The following is a 19,491-nucleotide window of genomic DNA, read 5'->3' as shown; positions in this document are numbered from 1 at the left end:
TGTTTGTCTGCGACTGCGAGCAAGCGAAACAGAGAAGGGAAGGGACGGAGAGAGCGGTGGTGCGGAGTTCTATGCGTTCAATACGGACAGTCGGGAGGTGAGCACCATGTTAGCAAGATGCGTGAAGCACAACAGCTAAACAAAAAAGGGGGAGAAAAAGAGAACACTCCGAGGTATATATATATAGAGAGAGAGGAGTACACAAAACTCATGAAAGCTTGGGTTGAGAGTCGGCGGATCAGGTTTTTTTTTATTTTGTCGCGGATGCTGCTGCTGTGCATAGAGGGGGGAGATGGGAGGTGTGCGGATGAGTGTTGCCGTGGCGGTTGTAGGGTTGGTAGTGGTCGCCGGCGATAGATTTGTTTGTGTGCGTGGTTTTGTGATGCGGTAGGGGTGCGCAGAGAGAGGAAGGGGGGACGGAAGAAAGGGGAAGGTAAGAGGGGATGAAGTGCGAGGTATTTGTAGTGCAGTTCGGCTTTGCGCCGCAGAGGGCATGCACGGCATCATGAATGTGTCCCATTGGTGCATGTTGGCGCGTCTGCGTCTGAGTCGATCACAGCACAGAAGTGTCATCTACATTTTCGAATGCTCATGCACGGATAAAGAGGCAGACAGCGGAGTGTCACGGGGAAGTCTCACTCCCCGCCGTCCCTCACACAGAAAGATGCGCCCCGGCATGTTTTGCTGTTTCTCAATCAGCTTCTCGACATTGGGTAATCCATGAAAGAACATGGAGTGACACCTCGCGCCAAGAGGTTGACTCACACACACACGCACACACACACACACACCCTAAGCCTCCCCACAAGAGCGCCACCGGTGGCTTAACAGGAAACGAACAAACCACAGAACAAAAAGCCCAAAGTACAAACATATCAGCACACACACACACACACGCACATGCTAACCCGATAAAAATAGGACGAGTACCAGTACCTAAGCTGCACACACAACAAGTGGCCCTTGAGTTTTGTGCGTGCGTGTGGGCGTGATCGTTGAGGCAGGGGGTGGGCGGCGGCAGCGGCCCTCTTTTGCTACTCTTCCATGGGCCAAGTCTCAGCTCGGAGGTACCCGCTTTCTTTCCCGTCTCTCCCCCTCCTCCTCCCTACGCTACCCAATATCGGGAGGACGCGCACACGGACTCGCGCCTGGGCAGACACATGCATTTCTATGCCTCCCCCCACCCACCTCCAACAACAACCACACCAACGTCAGCAGAGAAGCGATAAGAGCTTACAAAGAAAGCCACTGCAAGTGCACGAGGAGAAGGCGTCACGGTATCTGGAAGGAGGAGGATGCGGTGGGAGAGCTATGCAGCGGGAGGGGGTGGAGCGAGCACAAGGCAAGCGGACAACAGGAAGCAAACGCATGCGGTTACGTATGCACGACAGTAGGGAAGCTAGCAAAACGAAAACAGAGAAAAGTGCATTCTGTGACGGCTCCGACGAGAGAGGGAGAGAAATAAAGGAAGGCCACATGAGTGACGGGGAGTAGCTGTAGCACGTCGTCGTCTCGTACAAGGACTGCAAGAGCAGGGGGATGGAAAGGTGAGGAGTGGAAACCAGACTGTCCTCACCCCCCAGCAAAGTCTCTCACGTCCCTCCCTCTGCATGTCTCGCTGTCCCCTCTACCCCGCTATAGAAGCAAAGCGCAACAGAAAGCCACAGTCACCTTAGTAGGAAGCTGCCGCCGTCATCGTATGAGACAGGAACTCCTCCATGCCCGGCTCCAGCTCCCTTGCCAGCAGATTGCCGTAGTCCCACAGCTCCGCCGACAGAGCCGCGACATCGATACGCTCCGCTTTCTGAGGGAGCACCACAATCCATTCGTACTCGAGCCGTTCGCCCTCGTCGCCAGCCTTGGTGATGATAAGCGGAGTGCGTCGTGTCTCCACGAGCTGCAGCGTCACCCCAGTCTGTGTCCGCATCGCCCACTTTCGAATCACGCGCTCGCAGCAGTAGCAGACTTCGCCAAGCTCCGGCGAGAGCACCGACTGTACCGAGTCGCGAGTGCTGCGGAGAATGTCCGCCTCGAGGTACGCGTCCACAATACGCTTCTTGATCGGATGACGCGCACGCACGAGAAAGCGCAGATCCGGCATTTGAGAGCGCACGTAGTGCGTGACGAGAAACCTGTCCCACGGCCGGTTCACCTTTGTGCACTGCAGCTGCGCGTTCAGCTCCCCATCGAGCAGCTCACTAGAACGACGGATGTTGATCTTGTAGCTTGTCGTCGCATCCTGCACTAGCTTCATCCCGAGTCGCTCCGCCAGTTTCTCCATCGCCTCCGCGTTGGAGGTGGAGGCGATGGCGAACCACACGTACGGGTGGTAGGCGTAGAGGTGTCGCTGCAGCGTCCAGAGAGGGAGCGTGTTGCGGTTCTGTTTTGCGATGCTGCGGTAGAAAATGACGCGACCGGCGCCGATGTTCAGCTCGCCGTTCATGTTGGTGTTCCACAGGTTGGCGAGGCACCACTCAAGGCCGCGGCGGAAGTGCTGCTCATTCGCCTTGTCCACATTCACTTTTGAGACAAGGTACGCAATTTTGTTTTTGCTCTGCCCAGGAAACTTGGACGGGTCCAACGCCGTCAGACCGACATCGGCAGAGAGGTCGCTGTGAAGGAGCTGGTAGGCGCGCGGCACAAGCGGATCGTACCGTTCGCCCATGCGCAGCGGGTTGAACTCCATGTAGTCAATGTGGCGCCGCTCCTCAAAGCCAGGCTCGGCTCCCCAGTCACCGTACTCGTCCGCCTCGTCGAGGGTTTCCTCGACACGGTCGGAGCCGGTCATGGTCACCGTCGTACCGGCGTCCTGCGGCACCGTGATGCTTGCCTGCTCCGCCGACAGTACCTCCTCCACTTGGCGTACGAGGGTGCTTTTCTTCGCCTGAGGGTCAATCACGAAGGTGCTGCTGCCGCCAGCGCGCTGCTGCTGTTGGTGCAAGTAGTACGTGAGCTCTGCCGTGGAGAGAGAGAAGAGGTTGCCCTCATTCCACAGACCCCACACGAGATCGTGGGTGATGTGGCTGAAGTTCTTCTGTGGCGCAGCCGACGATTGCCAGCGGCGACTGTGCACCAATGCCGTGGTCCCATTCGGCGAGGAGGCAAGATGAGACCGCATACTGGAGGCACGGTGATGTAAGTTGGGATGTTGGTGGATGGCCGTGCCGGCAGTGGCGGACATTGACCGGACTACAGCCGCGCTAAGGACCGGAGAGGCACGAGTGGTGCCAAGCACCACTGCTACTTGCCGCATCTGGTGATAAGCAGTCGCACGCCGCATTGTTCGACTTCTCTTTTCGGTGGGTCTCGCTTCACGGCGAAGAGGTGCAGCTAGACAGGGACAAGTAAGGAGGCGTGATTTTGCGTGTGCGCGTGTGTGACGCAACGCGTATTTGTTTGTATGTGTGATGCCGGCGCCCTCCTCTGTCTCTGTGTGTGTGTGTGTGTGTGCCTACAGACGTCCGTGCTTGCTCCCGTAGGCTGGTGTGTGTGTGTGGAGAGGCGGTGGTCTTGTCCGCTCCAAAGGATCGAAAGGGGCGAAAAAGGAACGGCTCCCCAGCTGTGCTGGATGATATGGGACGCCTGCGGTGGCAAGAGTGACGACGGAGAAAGCGACGAGTAAATGCACTTTGATATGCGACTGCGTTACAGGGGGAGGGGGAGGGCGGAAAGGTGACGGAAATTAGAGCAGGGAGACGGACGGAGAGAAAAATATGATTCCGTTCACAAATACTTATTATTTTCATTGTGTGAGCGATACACAAAAGTACGCGGCCAGAGACAGGAATAGTGGGCGGGCGAATGGACGGGGGGAGAAGGTAGGCGGGAGGTCGTCATGTAGCGGAAACGCCTATAGAGACACACACACACAGACAGAGATGCATAGATTTACTTCGTGCCTGCACATGGACATGCGTGTGTGTGTGTCCGCCACGCCGTAGCGGGTTTCGCTTTCTCCGCGGTAGTATGGTGACATGAGCCCGCCATCAACGGGTGGTTTGGCCACATCCGCGGTGCCTTGTCATCGTAGCCTCCCACCCCCTCCCCCAAACCCGTTCCTCCACCTTATTCGGCACTCCCCCTCTCTGTCCTGCTTGCCTTCTACGGGCAAGTCCGCGAATCGTTTTCCGCTGCTTTGGGTGCACCGCTTTCATTGTTTGGCTGCTTTTCGTTGTCTTTAGGGTGTGCGCGTCTCCCTACACACGCTTCATGACCCCCACCTTGACCTCTCGTACCCTCACTGAGAAAGAGGTACCGATTCCTTTCCTGCCCCCCTTTCGGGAGGGCGGGGGCGGTCCTTCCACCGGTTGGCAGCAAGGGGCAGGTGTGCGCAACCTCACACGAGCATCAAGATCTGCCTGTGTGTGGGCGTGTGTATGGATGAGTACGAGGCCTCTATCTCTGTATAGGAGCGTGCAGGAGGGAGGAGGAGGACTCGGTGTGCATGAGCGCAAAGTACAAGGCAAACAAGGGAGAAAAAAGGAGAGAGCACGAGGGACGCAAAGGTGAGAAGAACAGTCGGCGACGGATGCCAACCCAGAAGAGTGTAGAGATGGACATGGCATGTAAAACGTACGGCCACAGGTCTGGGGGAGGGAATGGGCAGCCGCTACGAAGCGAATTGTCATATGAGAGAGAAGTCGGGGAAGGCCAGAAGAGGGGAAGAGTCAAGCACCGACACCGATCACCTCGCGCGCCTGCGTGTGTACCTGCCTTCTGCCCCTCCTGCGCACTCCGCCACCCCTCTTCCGTAACGTTGCGTGCACTCCACAGTCAGCCGTGCGTCTCGCTGAGCCTCGAGCCAGGAGCAGAAATCCCCGTGTTGTGACCGCTCTTGCTCGCTTTTTCCTCCACATGTGTGCGCGGGTGTGTCGTTCGCGTTTTTGTCTTTTTTTTTCGCTCAAGAGACTCAAAAATATAATAATAATAAAAAAAAAAGAAACGCCGCGTTGCTGCCGTTTTGTTGCGGTTGTGTGACACACAGTGCGAGACCGAATTCGCCATTCCCTCCTTGTTGTTTCTTCAATGTTTTTCTTTTTCTTTCACACTGTTATCGTGTCTTATTTTACAAGGCCACCACCGCGCACATCTCTCGTGCGTCATTGCGTGCACTCAACGTCAGCGGTTTCTCCTGCTCTCTGCGGGTGAGAGAGGCGGGGGGACGTTTCGTTGTCTTGGGCTTCTTTGCTTTTGTGTGCTTTCCCTGATCCGCTGCGTGACTTCGACCTTTTCGTCGTCTTTTGTCGGCATCGGATCAGCTCTTCCGTTTTCGTTTTATATACATCTGCGTGTGTGTGTGTGTGTGTGTGTGTGTTTAGCTTATACAGCCCCCTTCTCTCACCCTAATAGAGAAGACAAGCTGTAACGGTCTCTCTCACTGCGGGCGTCCAGCGTACATCGGATCTGGAGCCACACGCACACACGCATTTCGGTTTTCTTTTGCTTTTCAAAGGATCGGGTGGACAAAACGGCGGCGTAGTCGCACAGACATTGTTCGAGCGTGAGAGCCTCGCGAGAGAGGGTCGTCTTGGTCATTCCTACAACGCTGATTCAGGGTGGGGTGAGGGGGGAAGGCGAAAGAACTACTGCAGATCGGCGTGGCTCACTCCGTACGCCTCTACCTGTACGTGCACACGCGCTCGAGCTAGCATACATGCGTTCACGTGTGCCTGTAAAGGCTTCCTTCCCCCCGCCAGTGGAACATGCGAGGAAGGGAGACAGAGGAACCAGGAGAAAGCGATCACCGCGTTGATCGCGCCCCTTACCATTTTATAGCCCGCAAAGAGCGGTGCCGGAGACCATTTGTGTGTCGCCCAGATATAGAGCAAACGGAACGTTGCCTTCTGCACTTCAGGGATTGCGGGTCGCCGTTTTTTCAATCTCGTCGACGAAGCCGCAGCGTTCGTCCGTCCCTTATTCATCGTCTCTCTCACGCGATGGCAGACAGGATGTGGGAAGGTGGGGGAGGGAGGGGTGGGGGCTGTTGGTCGGGTAGAAGCAACTGAAGTTCACAGACGATGCAGTAGAGCCAGTTCGCATCCTCCTCAACATTGGAAGAAGAGAGCCGCCACGCCAATACACATACATACACACATGCACACACCCATATGTCGTGGCCGTAACGCTGCACCAAAATTAAATAGCAGAGACCTCTACAATGAAGCGACACATCTTTTTTATCAACGACAAGAGGGAGAGGGAGGGGATGGCCACCACCGAATAAAATAAAATAAAAAGAAATCGAGTTGTGTCACAAAAGCGCTGACCAACAACAACAAAAGAGAAAAACCGGAAAGAACGACAAAGCACATACACATATATATGTATACGTGTGTGTGTCGACCCCAGAAGTAAAGACAAGCAGCTCCCTCATCTCGCCGCAACCCCGTCAAACCCAACCTTTTCCTTTTTCAGTGTGACGGTGAAAGTGCGTCGCCGCCGATCTCACTCGCTACCGGGGAGGAGAAGGGACAACGGGGCCAGAGAAGACATACGACCTTTTCTCCCCACACATCCCTTGGCGGCACGCCTGTACGCTGAGACGTAGGCGTATCGTGAGCTGCATGAAAAAGACTGAGAAGACACACACACGCACATAAAACAAAAAAAAGGCGCATGCGTATATATGCCTGATGTGTGCGTTCCCATACATCACCACAGAGGGTGTACACATACACACACACGTGTGTGTGTGTATGCGCGTATGTCTCTCTCTATACATACCTGTATAAGTATAGATATATAGATGGAAGTGTGCATCAACAACAGGGGAGAGAGAAGGGGCTACGAGGGAGAGGGTAAGGGAGAAGCACGTAACGAGAAGACGATGCAACGCGTTTTCTTTTCTTTTTTTCTTGGCAACGTGGCTTTCTAGCCGGAGCACGCCAGCACATGGACGCCTACACAACCACAGCTCGCCTGCCTCCGCCGCATCACCGGCTACGTCCTCGTTGTCTAGGGCGCGCCGTCCGCCGTCGAATCGAGGTCACGCGCCTACCGGGCCCTCCCTGCCCTTCATCGCTTGTTCTTCGGGCACGTGCTGCGCGGTGGGCGCGCCCCGCACACATGGGTGCGCCGCACACCTTGACGCAGACCGGCCGCGGCCAAGGCCCGGCTCGAGGGGGTGGGGGCCGTGGCGTCCGCTGTGCGGGTAGCAGGGGGTGGCCCGGGCGCATGCCGGGTAAGCCCAGGGAGGGGGCCGGCCAGCCGCAGGCCCGGCGCCTCGGAGACTCTGCGCCACCCTGCCTGCGCGTCCTGCTACTCCCTCGGCCGCGTCACGCCGCCGCATCCCGTAGAAAGACGCCGTGCCCCTCCGCGGCGGGCGCCGGGTGGCTCGGTGGTGCCGTTCGGGGCGCTCTCGCCATGCCACCGGCACCCGCCCACCCGGCCCGTGGATAGGCATGCGCCCGCTCGCGAGGAGACCCCAGAGCCTGCCGCTGCGAAGGGGCACGGGAGGGCAGCCGCGGACACGATTCGTTGTGAGTCAGTCCAAAAGTGATCATGATGTCACGCTTCTTCTGCACCGCGCGAGCCCATTCCTGCACGTCCCAAACGGAGAGGCCGAACGCATTCCTGAGGGAAGGCTGCAGGGCCTTAGCTGCCTCACAAAGTGAGGCCTGGATGTGGATACGATGGTGCGGCAGCCAGCATTATGCGAAAGGGCACAGCAACAAAAGAAATGGGAAGAAATGGGAAGAAAAAAAAGGCACCAGAGAGGGCAACTGGAGTAGTGCTTGTATTCACGGAAATTAGAGGCGTGAGGTGGTGGTGGGCAGACGGGGAGGGGAGGGGTGTGGTGGGGTGGACTGGGCTCGAGTTGCGGTGACCAAAAAGGATACACAGAACCGACTGGGCAGAGGTGTTTGCCGTACCAGCGAGTTCGACACACACACACACAAAGAGGCACAAAATGAAATATAAAATAGCCCTCATCGGGGAGTTTGGGGGTGGAAAGGAAGGTACGAAGGAGAGCTGGAAGACGGAAAGGGGTAGACGAGAGGATGCAGCCATGAACGACGGCAAACCTCGAGGGAGATGACGGTGGAGTCAAAACACAACGAAAAAAAAGAACGAGAAAATCGACAGTCGAGAGCACGATCAACGGACACCACGCGAGAGGGGGAGGGGGTGTGAAGGTTGATGGAACAACACAGCAAAAACCTCCCCCTAAAAAGAGAAAAACATCCAAGAAGCAAGATAATTAAAAAAGACAGCGATGTAGGAGAATGGGTAGCCCGCTTTTGCGTCCCGCCCTTTTTCTCGGTTGCTATTATCCACATGAAGCATATACATGCGAGTTGCAGAGGGAAGTGGTTTGTAGCCGTGTTAGCTACACTGTTGTGCCTGTGCGAATGCCTTTTCTTCGTTCCCTGTTCAGTGCCTCTATTAAGTCTACGTGAGTGTGCAGCGGCGCAGCGATGGAGAGAGAGGAAAGGCGAAGTTGACTGGCCAGCTTTACTAGCATGTGCGCGCGTTGCCTTTAACGGGAGAGACGGAAGCGGGGGGGGGGTGAGGTCGTGAGAGAGGTGGCACACCAGCACGCAGTTAGGGAGCGATGCACACGCGCATACACACAGACGTTCACCTGAAAAGGCGAAAAAGAAAAAAGGAAGAGCAAGAGAAAGAAGGGGGCAGAATACGCACATATATACGGTTGCCCTAGAAGCGGGAGAGGAAAGGGGGATGGCGTGCGCACACCCACTAACACACGCAGACGTAAACGTGCCGCAGGTAGGTTCGAGAAAAAGATAAAGCAAAAAAGCGCAGGAACAGGTGGGAGGGGGGAGGAGGTCGTAGAAAGTATCCGTGCAGATGTATATATTGAAAAAAAAACGTATATATATAGCCCATATTCTCACACACGCACGGACACACACATGAACGCACTCGTATGGCGCCAAAATCAAAAAGAAAAAAATAAAGAAACTGCGCGGGCAGGAAGACTAAACACGACTAGACGAAGAACGGACACAGAAAACGGCAAGACAACGTACACACACACAGGCACACGCACACGCACACGCACACGAAAGCGCAGAACACTTCGAAAAGAAAAACAAGGTCAAGTGCAACACACATTCACGTGAGGGGAGAAAAAAGGGGGGGGGGGCAAAGCGGTGCGTCCGCGGACGACGTAGATTTGAGGATGTGCGGAAGGGCATCAACACCAATATGTGGAGGAAGAGGACGAGGAGGAAGACAGAGGAGATAGGGGGAAAACAAAAGAAAAGCGCTCAACAGCATGCGGATTCATAGTCCGCGTCGTCGAGGCCGCCCCCTCCCCTCCTTCTCCCTTCCTCCCCCCCTCTCACGCACACAGGTGCGCACGCACCGTCCGCCGCTTGGGAGAAAACAAAGAAACGATGCTGGGGACAGGAGAACCGGAAACCAAAAAAAAAGAAATGGAAGAGCAAGCGCGCGCATGAGAAAGGATGACGGAAAAGCACCTAAGAAAGGGAGAAGTGAGAGGCGGAGGAGGTGAAGAGGGAGGCGGGCAAAGTGGGGTGGGCGGTACAAGCAAAGAGAGAGGGAGGAGGAGGGGGAGAGGAGGCGTACAAGGAGAGGGAGAAACACAAAGAGAATAACAACACACACATAGAAACACTCCGGCTTTATATATATGTGTGTGTGCCACTGTTTTGTTTTGTCTTTTTTTGTTGTTGTCGCTGTTCGAAGAAAACACGCGCACACGCACACAATGATATCGGCAGCACCACCGGGCAAAGAAAGGGGGGGGGAAGCAATCAACAGAGGAAAGAAAAAAGAAACGTAAACGATGAGCGGAGGTAGAGAACGAGCGTGCACAGCCCCCCCCCCCCACGCACGCACTCTCGAACGCCGACGTCCGCCTATTTTACCCTCTCGGCGTAGGGCACAAAACGAAAAAGAAGAATCACGTGGAATCGGTACTTAAAAGAAGTGGGGGGAGAAAGGGGTGGGCGGGACGGCGGCGACGGCACAATGTCAGATAACGCAGCAGCACTACGCAAGCCTGGTATCACAGGATCCTCGACTCCTTCTTTGTTTCATCTTCTGCTCCTGTTCAAGAAGGGGATTGGGAGACGGGGTGGTCGTAAGTAGAGTGGTCAAGTCTCATAGGTGCAGTATACTCGTGTGTCCGCATCTGTGGACGCCTTGTGTGAAGGCGGCAGAACGAATCGTTATGAAAAAAGTGCGAAAGAAAAGGGAGAAGGACGGAGACAACGAAGCGCACCGGCGCGCGCGCGAGAGAGAGCAAAGAAAAAAAAAGGGCAAAGAGGAGGCGAGAGGAAGGTGAGGTGGAGGATAACAACAACGGAAACGGGGGGGGATAAGACGACATCTTGCATCACGGAAGAACACGGGCCGAAACATTTAAAAAAAGATGAAGAAAACAGCTACACAAAGTGCAAGATGAAGAGAGCCACTGCACACGGAGCGAAGCAAGCAAGAAACAACGACGACCAAAGATGCACACACACACACACACAAAAGACGGAAACATATTACTAATGAAGTGAGAGTACACAGAGAAAGAGAGCGAAGAAAGCAGAAAAACGTGAAAGATGATGATGATCGGAAAGATTTTGTTTTTATTTCCCTTGATCGTATGTGCTTGTACAGGGTGGGGATGAGGGGAGGGAGCACGCGCGAGAAAACTACACACACGCACATATGTATATGCGCAGAGTATGAGGAAGAGAGACGAGAGGGGGGGAAGCGCAGAAGATGGAGAAGGGGAACTGAGGGTGGGGTAAGGAAATGAGAAACAAAGAAAACGCGCACACAGAAAGCAAGTGGCGGGGGAAGAGGAGAGAAGACTGTGTAAAGGACGTGGAGAGAGAGAGGGGGGGGAGGAGGAATGTGAGTTTTAAAGGGAGATGAACAACCGAGGAAAAAAAGAGAAAACGAGGGAAACGAGAGGAGAGGCACCACCCGCACAGGAACACACCGGCACACCGAAACGAAATGAAAACGCAAAAAAAAAAACGTAAACTTCGTTGGTATGAAGCGAAACCATTTAAAGAAAAGAGGAGGAGGGCGGAGGAGCCAAGCAGCAAAGGAGAAGAACCGGAGAGCAAAAAAAAGAAAGTATCGCTTGGGCAAACCCGTATGGGGAGAGAGTAGGGATCGGTGATCGATGGAGACCGGGTCCAGAAGTGTTGGTGTTGTTGGTGTGTGTGGGGAGGGGGGGGAGGGGGGAGAGTACGACTGCTCATGGTGCCACTCTTTTCTCATGTCCCTCCCCCTCGGTTCGTCTAGGAGTGGAAGCGGATCCGACAACACCACCAAAAAAAAAGCGACGAAAGAAAACGGAGAAAAACAAACAACCAAAACAAAGCGAAGCAGAGCGACAGTGCTCGTCGGTCGGGTTGTGCGGAGTATTACCAAGTAAAAAAAGGGCTACAGGGGATCTGATAGACGAGAGGAGGTCAAAGAAAAAAAAATGAAGGGCAGAGATCGAGAGAGAGAGAGAGCGGCAGTAAAAAAAACACGACGAGGATGACATCAAACAACAACACAACACAACGTACGCCAAAAGAGAGAGACAGAGAGAAGCGCATCAACGTGCACACTAAAAAAAAGGATGCTGATCAGGCATGATTATCGCCACCGTTGTAGACCTCGAGGTGGCCGTTCAGCGGGGATGGCAAGAAAAAGGGAGAAGGCACTAGGGACTGCCGCCGCTCAAGTAATAATAGCTGCCGGGAGTGGCCGCTTGTGTGGATGACAGCGGCGCCACATAGTAGGTGTTCCGCGCCTCCGTCACCATCGCAGGCGAGGATACCGCAGCGACAACATAATAAGAAACATTCGGTGTATTGAGGACGCGCTGCTGCTGCGGATCTTGTGTCTGGGGAGCTACCGGAGTGACAAACTGGTAGAAGGGCGAGGGTGCTGAAGTCGCGCTACGCATCGCCCCGCCGCCTTCAACATTCTGGATACGCAGCATCGGCGGTACCCCAGAGGAACCTACAGGCGCTGCCTGTGAAGCCACAATATGCGGCATTGTCATCGGCGATGATGACAGTGGAGGTGCACGCTGTTGCTGATGCTGCTGCGCGTACGCATTCCACGCTGCGCTTGGGGAGCCAACATACCTTGGCACATCCACGAAGTGCGGCGACGAGACGGGGGTGATTAGCGTGGACGACAGGGATAGCGGCGTCAACGGCGAAGTGGTGAAGTACCGAACACCACCCTCTGCAGACACCTGTGGTGGCGGCTGAACAAAAGCCTGAGGCGGCATTTGTAGCACCGGATGCTGCTGCTGCTGAGACGCATCAGTGGAAGTACCAGATACAGAGGATGTGTTTGCGGCTGCTGCAGCCGTAGCGCGTAAGCGCCGCGGAAGCGGCAGAGCGCTCCTCGCCGTGAGCGCATCGATGCGCAGCACCTGCTCTCTCCTCGCAGCATCAGCGTCCAGCACCTCAACGTATCGAGGCCGGGGCCGTTCGCGCGCCGGCATGTCGGCATCTGCCGCGACGGTGATGACCGTGTTGTGCAGACGGCCCAGTTTCTCGGCTGCACGCAAACCGTGCAACTCCACAAACGCGTTGCCGCTCGACTCTCCTGTGGCCAACGTTCCCACATCCAACTGATCGTAGTCGACGGTGCGCAGAAAAGACTCGACATCTTTTCGGGTTGCCGCAAATGGAAGGCCTCGCAGCTGAAAGATGAAACTCCTCTCTTCTCGACTGTCGTGGTCGTGCGCTGGATTTGGCGGCCGCCGTGGCGGTGGCACCACGCGACTGTCGCTTCGATTCGCGCGCAGCTCTGCTTGCTGCTGTGACGAAGAAGGCTTGCAAGCCACTGATGCTATGCCGACTCCGTCGTTACCATGCAGGGCAGTCGGATCTCTGAAGAACGTCGGTGACGCGTATGCCTGCGGCACTGCCCCAATGAAATGCGGCATCGGTAAACCAGCGCCAAAGGTGAAAGCCGATGCTGTCGTAGCACTATGAACACGTCTGCGCATCGACCAACTTGTGGAACTGGTTCCGTGGCCCCTTTGGCAAGCCAAACCCGGGGTTGGGCCCACTTGTCACCAACGAAGTGGCGGCACCACCTTCCTTCCTTAATTTCGGGCTTCCTGGGGATGAGAACTTCGCACCAGGCGCCGTGTGCGTACGTGTGCACAGTCGAGTCAGGAAGAATGGGCGGAGGAACAGGAAGGCCAGGCGCCAAACACTTCACCAAGATGCGTATGAGCGGGGATACGCGTATGTTTTCGTTGACTTATGGCTCGCAAGGGGGCCTTTCCATCCACTTCACCGAATAAACAGCCACCGAGGATACCCCGAGAACCAAAAAAAAGAGAAGGGAGAAAGAGAGACGACGAACGACAGCTTCGTTTTTTTTTGCGTTTTCCTTGCTCGCTGCTGCTGAGCCTCTCGCGAACGTCTACCCTCTCCCTCTGTGTTGCGTGTTCCTGTAAGTATGCGGGAGACACACGCGCACAGGCACACGGAAATTGAAAGAGGCAGTGAGGCGAGCACAAAGTACAAAGAAAAAAAGAAAAGAAGAAACTGCACGGTAGAGGAGAAACAACAACCAAAAACTAGTGCACACACACACGCACACACAAGCAGGCCCTCTCGCTTTGCCTTTTTTGTCGTTGTTGCCCGTTTTTGTTTGTCTCTCGTTGCACACGTATATCTACCGAAGATCGCCTCCTTCACCGATTAGTCCTGCGGGCCCGTCAGGCGACGAGGGAGGAGGCTGAAGAAGGCAGCGGGGAGAACGTGGGGTGCGAAAGAGGAACTGCGTAAACTCTCTGTCGAGTTCACGTGGCACCAAAACGCACACACACACACACACAATCAGGTACTGAGATAGAGAGATGCGACGATAAGGTATGCGGAGCAGACACACACACACACACGCACGAGCATAAGAGGGAGAGAGAAAGTGGGCCCCTTACGGAGAAGAACAAAGGCGAAACAAAAACGAGAGGAGGAAGAGAGGGAAGGGTGAGGAGGAAAGTGGGAGTGAGGGGGGGGTGAAGGCGATAGAAATCCTCCGTCGCTCCGGTTTGTTTGACTTCGACAGCTGAATGGTAAGAACAGCGAGCTGACCCAACGACAGCGCAACACCGACAGCAAGCAGGAGAAAGAAAAAAAGAGAGAAACACGCACAGGAGAAAAAAAAGGACTCGGAAAGACACGCACGTGCACGAAGGTACACACACACACACACAGGCACACAGGCACACACAAAGTAATAAATAAGAAAGCACGCAGCGGAGACGGCAAAGCTTAAACAACAAAAAAAGAAATACGAGGAGAGAAAATAAGCCAAGAGAACAAGCTCTAGAAACCCAAGATCGGTTACGAAAACGGAAGAAGAAAAAAAAGGAAGCGAGGGAGGGGAGAGAAAACCGAAAAAAAGGCGTGGGAGACACAGGAAGGGGGAAGGGGAAGGGGGTGGAGAGAGAGGGGAGGAGGAGGAATGGGAAAAGGGTGTTGATCAAGCAAGTAAACGAAGAGAGTCACGGAGAAAAAGTCACAAGGGAGGCGCGCATGCACGAACGAAACACACACGCACAGAAGCACGCGCACGGATACAGACAGACCTGCTCTGACGAGTGCGCAACGGGAGATGGGAAGCGGTTGTGGAGAATACAATGAAGTGCGTCGATGAGGAGGCGATACGAGCTGGGTAAGAGAAGGGGAGACAGCAGCGACAACAAGTCTGAGAACCACAGAGGTAGAAAGAGAGAGCGACTAACAAAGAGCTTGTATCTCTCAATTACGAAAAACAAAAGAATGATGATGATGACGATGGGGCACAGAAGGATAGGGAAGCAATGCGAACGATGGTGGGCCAAGCAAGGCAGAGCGGACAAAAGGAAGAGCAAGAAGAAACAGAGAGACGCCAACACAACTAGAAGGGTGGACACGGAAACCCCCTGACACTCTCCACACACTACACTGAGGCAAGACGTAAGCACTGAAACCACCCCGACACACGCACTCACACACAAAGCAAAGAACGCACGCTAATCTGCCAAGCAGCAATGCGAATCGGGTGATGGACAGGCGTCGGTCGACCAATGTGCGAGCACACACCAACACACCCACAGCGACGAGTTTCTTCCGACCACTCGTTGTATCGACAAACGCTCAAGCGCCAGCCACTCGCTTCTTCCTTGATTGCCTCCTCTTTGTGCGCACAAACGTTGCGCTATCCTTCGCTGCTTGTCCTTCGTTCACAGATATAACAGGAGAACTCACTTACTCTGCCCTTGCGTACTTTTTTTTTACGTGTCGCTCTACCTCAATCCCCGCTCACAATCACGCAGGAAGTAGGGACGGGGTGGGGACAATGGCGGGAGAGAAGAGAAGAAGCGAAGAGAAAAAAAAAATGATGTCCGACTGCGGACGCGACCGCAGAAACAGCAAGTAGAGGCGCTTGTCAGGCCCTTTTCCTTTTCCCTTTTTTCCGTATTTTTACCTTTTATTTCCTCTGCCGCGTAACCTGTCCCGATCCTCTCCTGACTCCCTGTGCTGTTCGCTGACGCCTACAACGGCAACTCTCGTTTTCGTTTCGTGCTTGACGAAAGGGGAGACGAAGACGAAGGAAGGTGGGCGTTACGCGTGTGGGCGGAAGAGCGCGTTTTTTTTTTCGATGTCCGAACAAGTTGGTGTGTGCGTGTGTGTGTGTGTGTGTGTGTGTATGATTGAGGTACAGGGGAGAAAAAGAATTTTGATGGTGTGCTAGAAAGGCAATTGGAGAAGAACAACCAAACAAAAAAAAAGACTCCGTGAATACACCCGCCCAAACCCCACCCACCCGCTCCCAATAGAGAAGGCAACAACAACAAAAAGGAAATAAAAAGAGCCAGCGAACACGCACACAGGTGCAGACACGTGCGCCACCGAGGAGGTGCTCAAGTGGACGTGGGTGTATGATTAGATCGAGCGTTGATAGTATGTTGATTGAGCGCTCGCTTCTGTACCTTACTTCCTGGGTCGCTTCTTCTTTCGTCTCGCTGCTTTTCAGAGTGCTTGGGGCGTGTGGAGGAAACAAGGACGGGTCGGCTGGAGGTACGCCTCCTCAGCTCGGGGCCCCACAATTATTATACCTCGCTTTCTCGTGCGTATGTGGGTGGGTGGGTGCTTCTTCGTTTCTCCCGTTACGTCTCTCTGTTGCGGCTGCGGTAGCGGAAGGTGTGAGAGGTGGTGGGGTTGATGACAGATACTGAGGATTCCTTAGCGGAGGGAGGGGGGAGGTGGGGAGGCGACCGATGTGCCAGAAGAGAATTTTTTTTAGTATGTCTTTTTTTGCGTGTGCTTTTATTTGTGACTGTGCGGACTGCGCTTCGGTGCTCCTTCCCCTTGTGCGTGTTTGGCGCTGCCCGGTCGGGGGATGCGAAAAGAAGAAACGGCAGCAGCGCACGACTGCAGAAGACACACACACACACACACACAAAAACACAAAAACACCAACAACTTGCGCAAGGGAGGAGAGCCAGAGAGAATGCAACGCTACGAGAGGGCGGCAGGGAAACGACAACACCACCACACAGCCAAACAAAACAAAATATGACGAACGGAAACAACAACAGAAGTGCACAACAAGCGTAGCAGGTCGCACAGACGAGGAAAAAAAGATGGAGCAAGATGAGGTACAATCAGGGGTGGGGTGACGGTGGGAGGGGGGGGAGAAGGGGAGGGTGAGGAGGATGGTATAAATGGAAAAAGAGGGAGACTGGGAACAGAAAAGGAAAGGTGCCCAACTCGAAGAGAGGGCGAGCAAGACGACAAAAGGAAACAGCTGAGACTTGTCAGACGACGACGAAAAAAAGTGTGATAGATCACTAAACACACACACTCACACGCACGCACGCACGCACACGCAAGAAAGTATAAGCGCAAGAAACAACAACAACACCGATGCGCACACGTAAACTCGCAGGACACAAGGAGGGAAGCCTATACAACGCGCTCGCACACACGCACACACGCACACACCAGGAAAACAGACAATGAAAGAGAGAGAGCGAAGCAGGGAAAAGACAGAAGAAGGAAGAGCAAACAACCAAATAGAGCACACACACACAGACGGACGGACGGAGGCGACGAAACCAGGAAAAAAAAGAAACGGATAGGGAAAGGAGAAGGGTGTAAGCGAAAAAAAAAGAAGAGAGAGCGTGCGCGTGCGAGAGAGGGAGAGATTGAGCAGGTGAGACCTCCAGAAGTGCAGGGAAAGAAATACCGAGAGACAGAGTGCTAAGAAGCAAGTGCAGATAAATCGACCAGAAAGCCAAGAGCAAACACCTACGCGAGAGGTAGTGTGAAGGAGACAACGTGAGGCGTGATAAGAAGGGCAAACTACAGAGGAGGAAAACACACACACACACACAAAATAATTTTTTTTTTTGAAAGAGCCACCAAAAAACAGAAGCTGAGAAAGAGCACACGCACACGCAACCACAGAGGGAGGGAAGGGAAGGGAACGGAAGGGAGGGGAGGGGGGGGGAACACGGAGGAGAGAGTCAAGACCACAAAGTCGCGATGGAAGATGTCGACCGCGAAGACAAAGAATTCGAGCAACAAGAAAACAACAACCAACGGCAACAAAAAAGAAGAAAGGAAGAGAGAGAACGGCACACCGAGAAAGTGTCAAGAGAAGTCAAGGCAAAGAGCGAATCCGAGCATACATGCAATCCAACACGAGAGAATCGAGTGGCTCTGACGCGTTGCGCCACCACCGAGACACACGCACACACACGGAACGGTGCAACCCAGAGCAGCACAAACTGTGGCAAAAGAGAGAGGGGAGGAAAAGAGACAGAAAGTAGAGAAAAGGAAGAAGAAGGTCCGAGGAAGGGGGAGGGGGTGCGAACCGCAGGAACTGTGCCACACGCAAACACGCGAAGAACGACAGGAAAGGGGGCGTGTAGTGGTGGAGAGGGAGGGATAAATAGCCAAGCGAGACAACAAGAGCAAGTGCGAGGCACGCAAACACCACCACCACCACCAACAAAAAAGGAAGAAAGCAGTACTGGGAAAATAAGAAAGAAGAGAGCGCGAAGACGCACACGCAGACGCATACAAGCACAGACACGGCAACCGCAAGAAAAATAAAGCAGATGATTTCCGTTCCTGCTTCCACCCACGGCACACGGGTACTCAGGGTTGTTGTTGTTCTTTGGTATTTTGGGGGGGGGAGGGGAGAAGGTTGTCCGTGTGTCGTCGTTCCACCACGAATATGGCGGCAAATATACTCGGGCACTCAGGATACAGAATAAACAGAACAGAAAATTAAAGCGATGCACAAGAAAAAAAAGCAGCTGAGAAGCGGTATCAAGAGGAATAGATGGACGGAGAGGGAGGGGAGGGGAGGGGTGTGGAAGAGCTCAGGGCGCTGCTTGGTGCGCAGGTCGACAAGGAGGGGGAGGGGGAAAGGTGTGAGGATATGCTTGCCTGATGCAAAGCCACAAGAAAAAAAAAACAAAATTGTCAACCCCTCGTTTTCGCAAATTCCACCCCTTATCGTTTTATGTGTGTGTGTGTGGGTGTGTGTCGGCGTTGTATGCTAAATCTCTTCCGCACTTGCAGAATCAGCAGCCTTGTCGGCTTCCCCCTCGCTGTTTCGCGCACTTGCGTCTGTGTGTATGGGCGCTTGTCCGCACCAAGGTCTCCTCGACACCTCGAAAATAACAACCTTTTTCGTGGTCCTTATTTCAGGACAGACACGAGTCTGAAGAGGCAACCGCGAGAGTGGTGGTGCGAGTGCAGGCGAACGAGAGTGGGTGCGTCAAAGGCGGTGGTGGCGAAGCTGTCCACAGACACACGCGCAACACACACACACACACACACACACACACTGGCACACCGGTAGGAGGCGAAGCGGCGAAAAAAAAAAGAGCGCAAGAATAAAAAAGAGAAACACACACACGGACGCAAGCACCCAACACCCACGAGACACACGCACAACACGTGCGCAGAAGGTGCCGGTGGTGAGAGAAATTGCAGCCGAAGAGCTATATAAAAAAAAGAAAGGCAGACGAGGAGAAAGAAGGAGAAGGACAAACAGCTTACAACGGTCAGCCTACCGCACACAGACACAGGCATACACACAACCACGACCAGTATTCTGCCGTTCTTTTTTTTAATTTTCTTCTGCTTCGGCTACTGCTATTATTTCCTTTTGTATATATGAGTGCGATAAGCTCACGATTGCCGGTGGCGGCTGCGCCGAAAGCGGAGAGGATGTTGAAGAGAGGCTGCTAGCGCGAGGGCTAGAAAACAAACAAAAAAAAGAGAAGAAAGAGAGGAAGAACGAAATATATATATGTAAACAAAAGAGGCGGAAACTAAGAAAAAAAAGAACGAATACCCGCTCGAGGTATGTATGACGGTCGTCGTGATCCTAACCTCGTAGTCGGGAAGCAACAAGAATACGAGGAGGGGTTGAGGGGGGTTGGAGTGGATCGGGGGGAAGAAGGGACGCGGCGGAGGTCAAGAAGGGAAAGTTCGAGAGTGCTCACTGCAGTGAAGGAAA

The 19,491-nt window shown here is 54.1% G+C and overlaps 1 protein-coding gene across 1 annotated transcript; it reads right to left on the bottom strand.

Annotated features, from left to right (window-relative positions):
- Positions 1-1,672: 1,672 nt before the first annotated feature.
- LMXM_32_2730 (conserved hypothetical protein) lies at positions 1,673-3,181 on the bottom strand (the record flags this gene model as incomplete). Its single annotated transcript, XM_003878481.1, has 1 exon — positions 1,673-3,181. One exon carries the CDS (start codon positions 3,179-3,181, stop codon positions 1,673-1,675), a length of 1,509 nt encoding a protein of 502 aa, XP_003878530.1.
- Positions 3,182-19,491: the final 16,310 nt, after the last annotated feature.

Source organism: Leishmania mexicana, chromosome 32 (assembly GCF_000234665.1).
Source record: "Leishmania mexicana MHOM/GT/2001/U1103 complete genome, chromosome 32".
Lineage (NCBI taxonomy): Eukaryota > Euglenozoa > Kinetoplastea > Trypanosomatida > Trypanosomatidae > Leishmania > Leishmania mexicana.
This window is presented reverse-complemented; position numbering and strand designations above follow the sequence as displayed.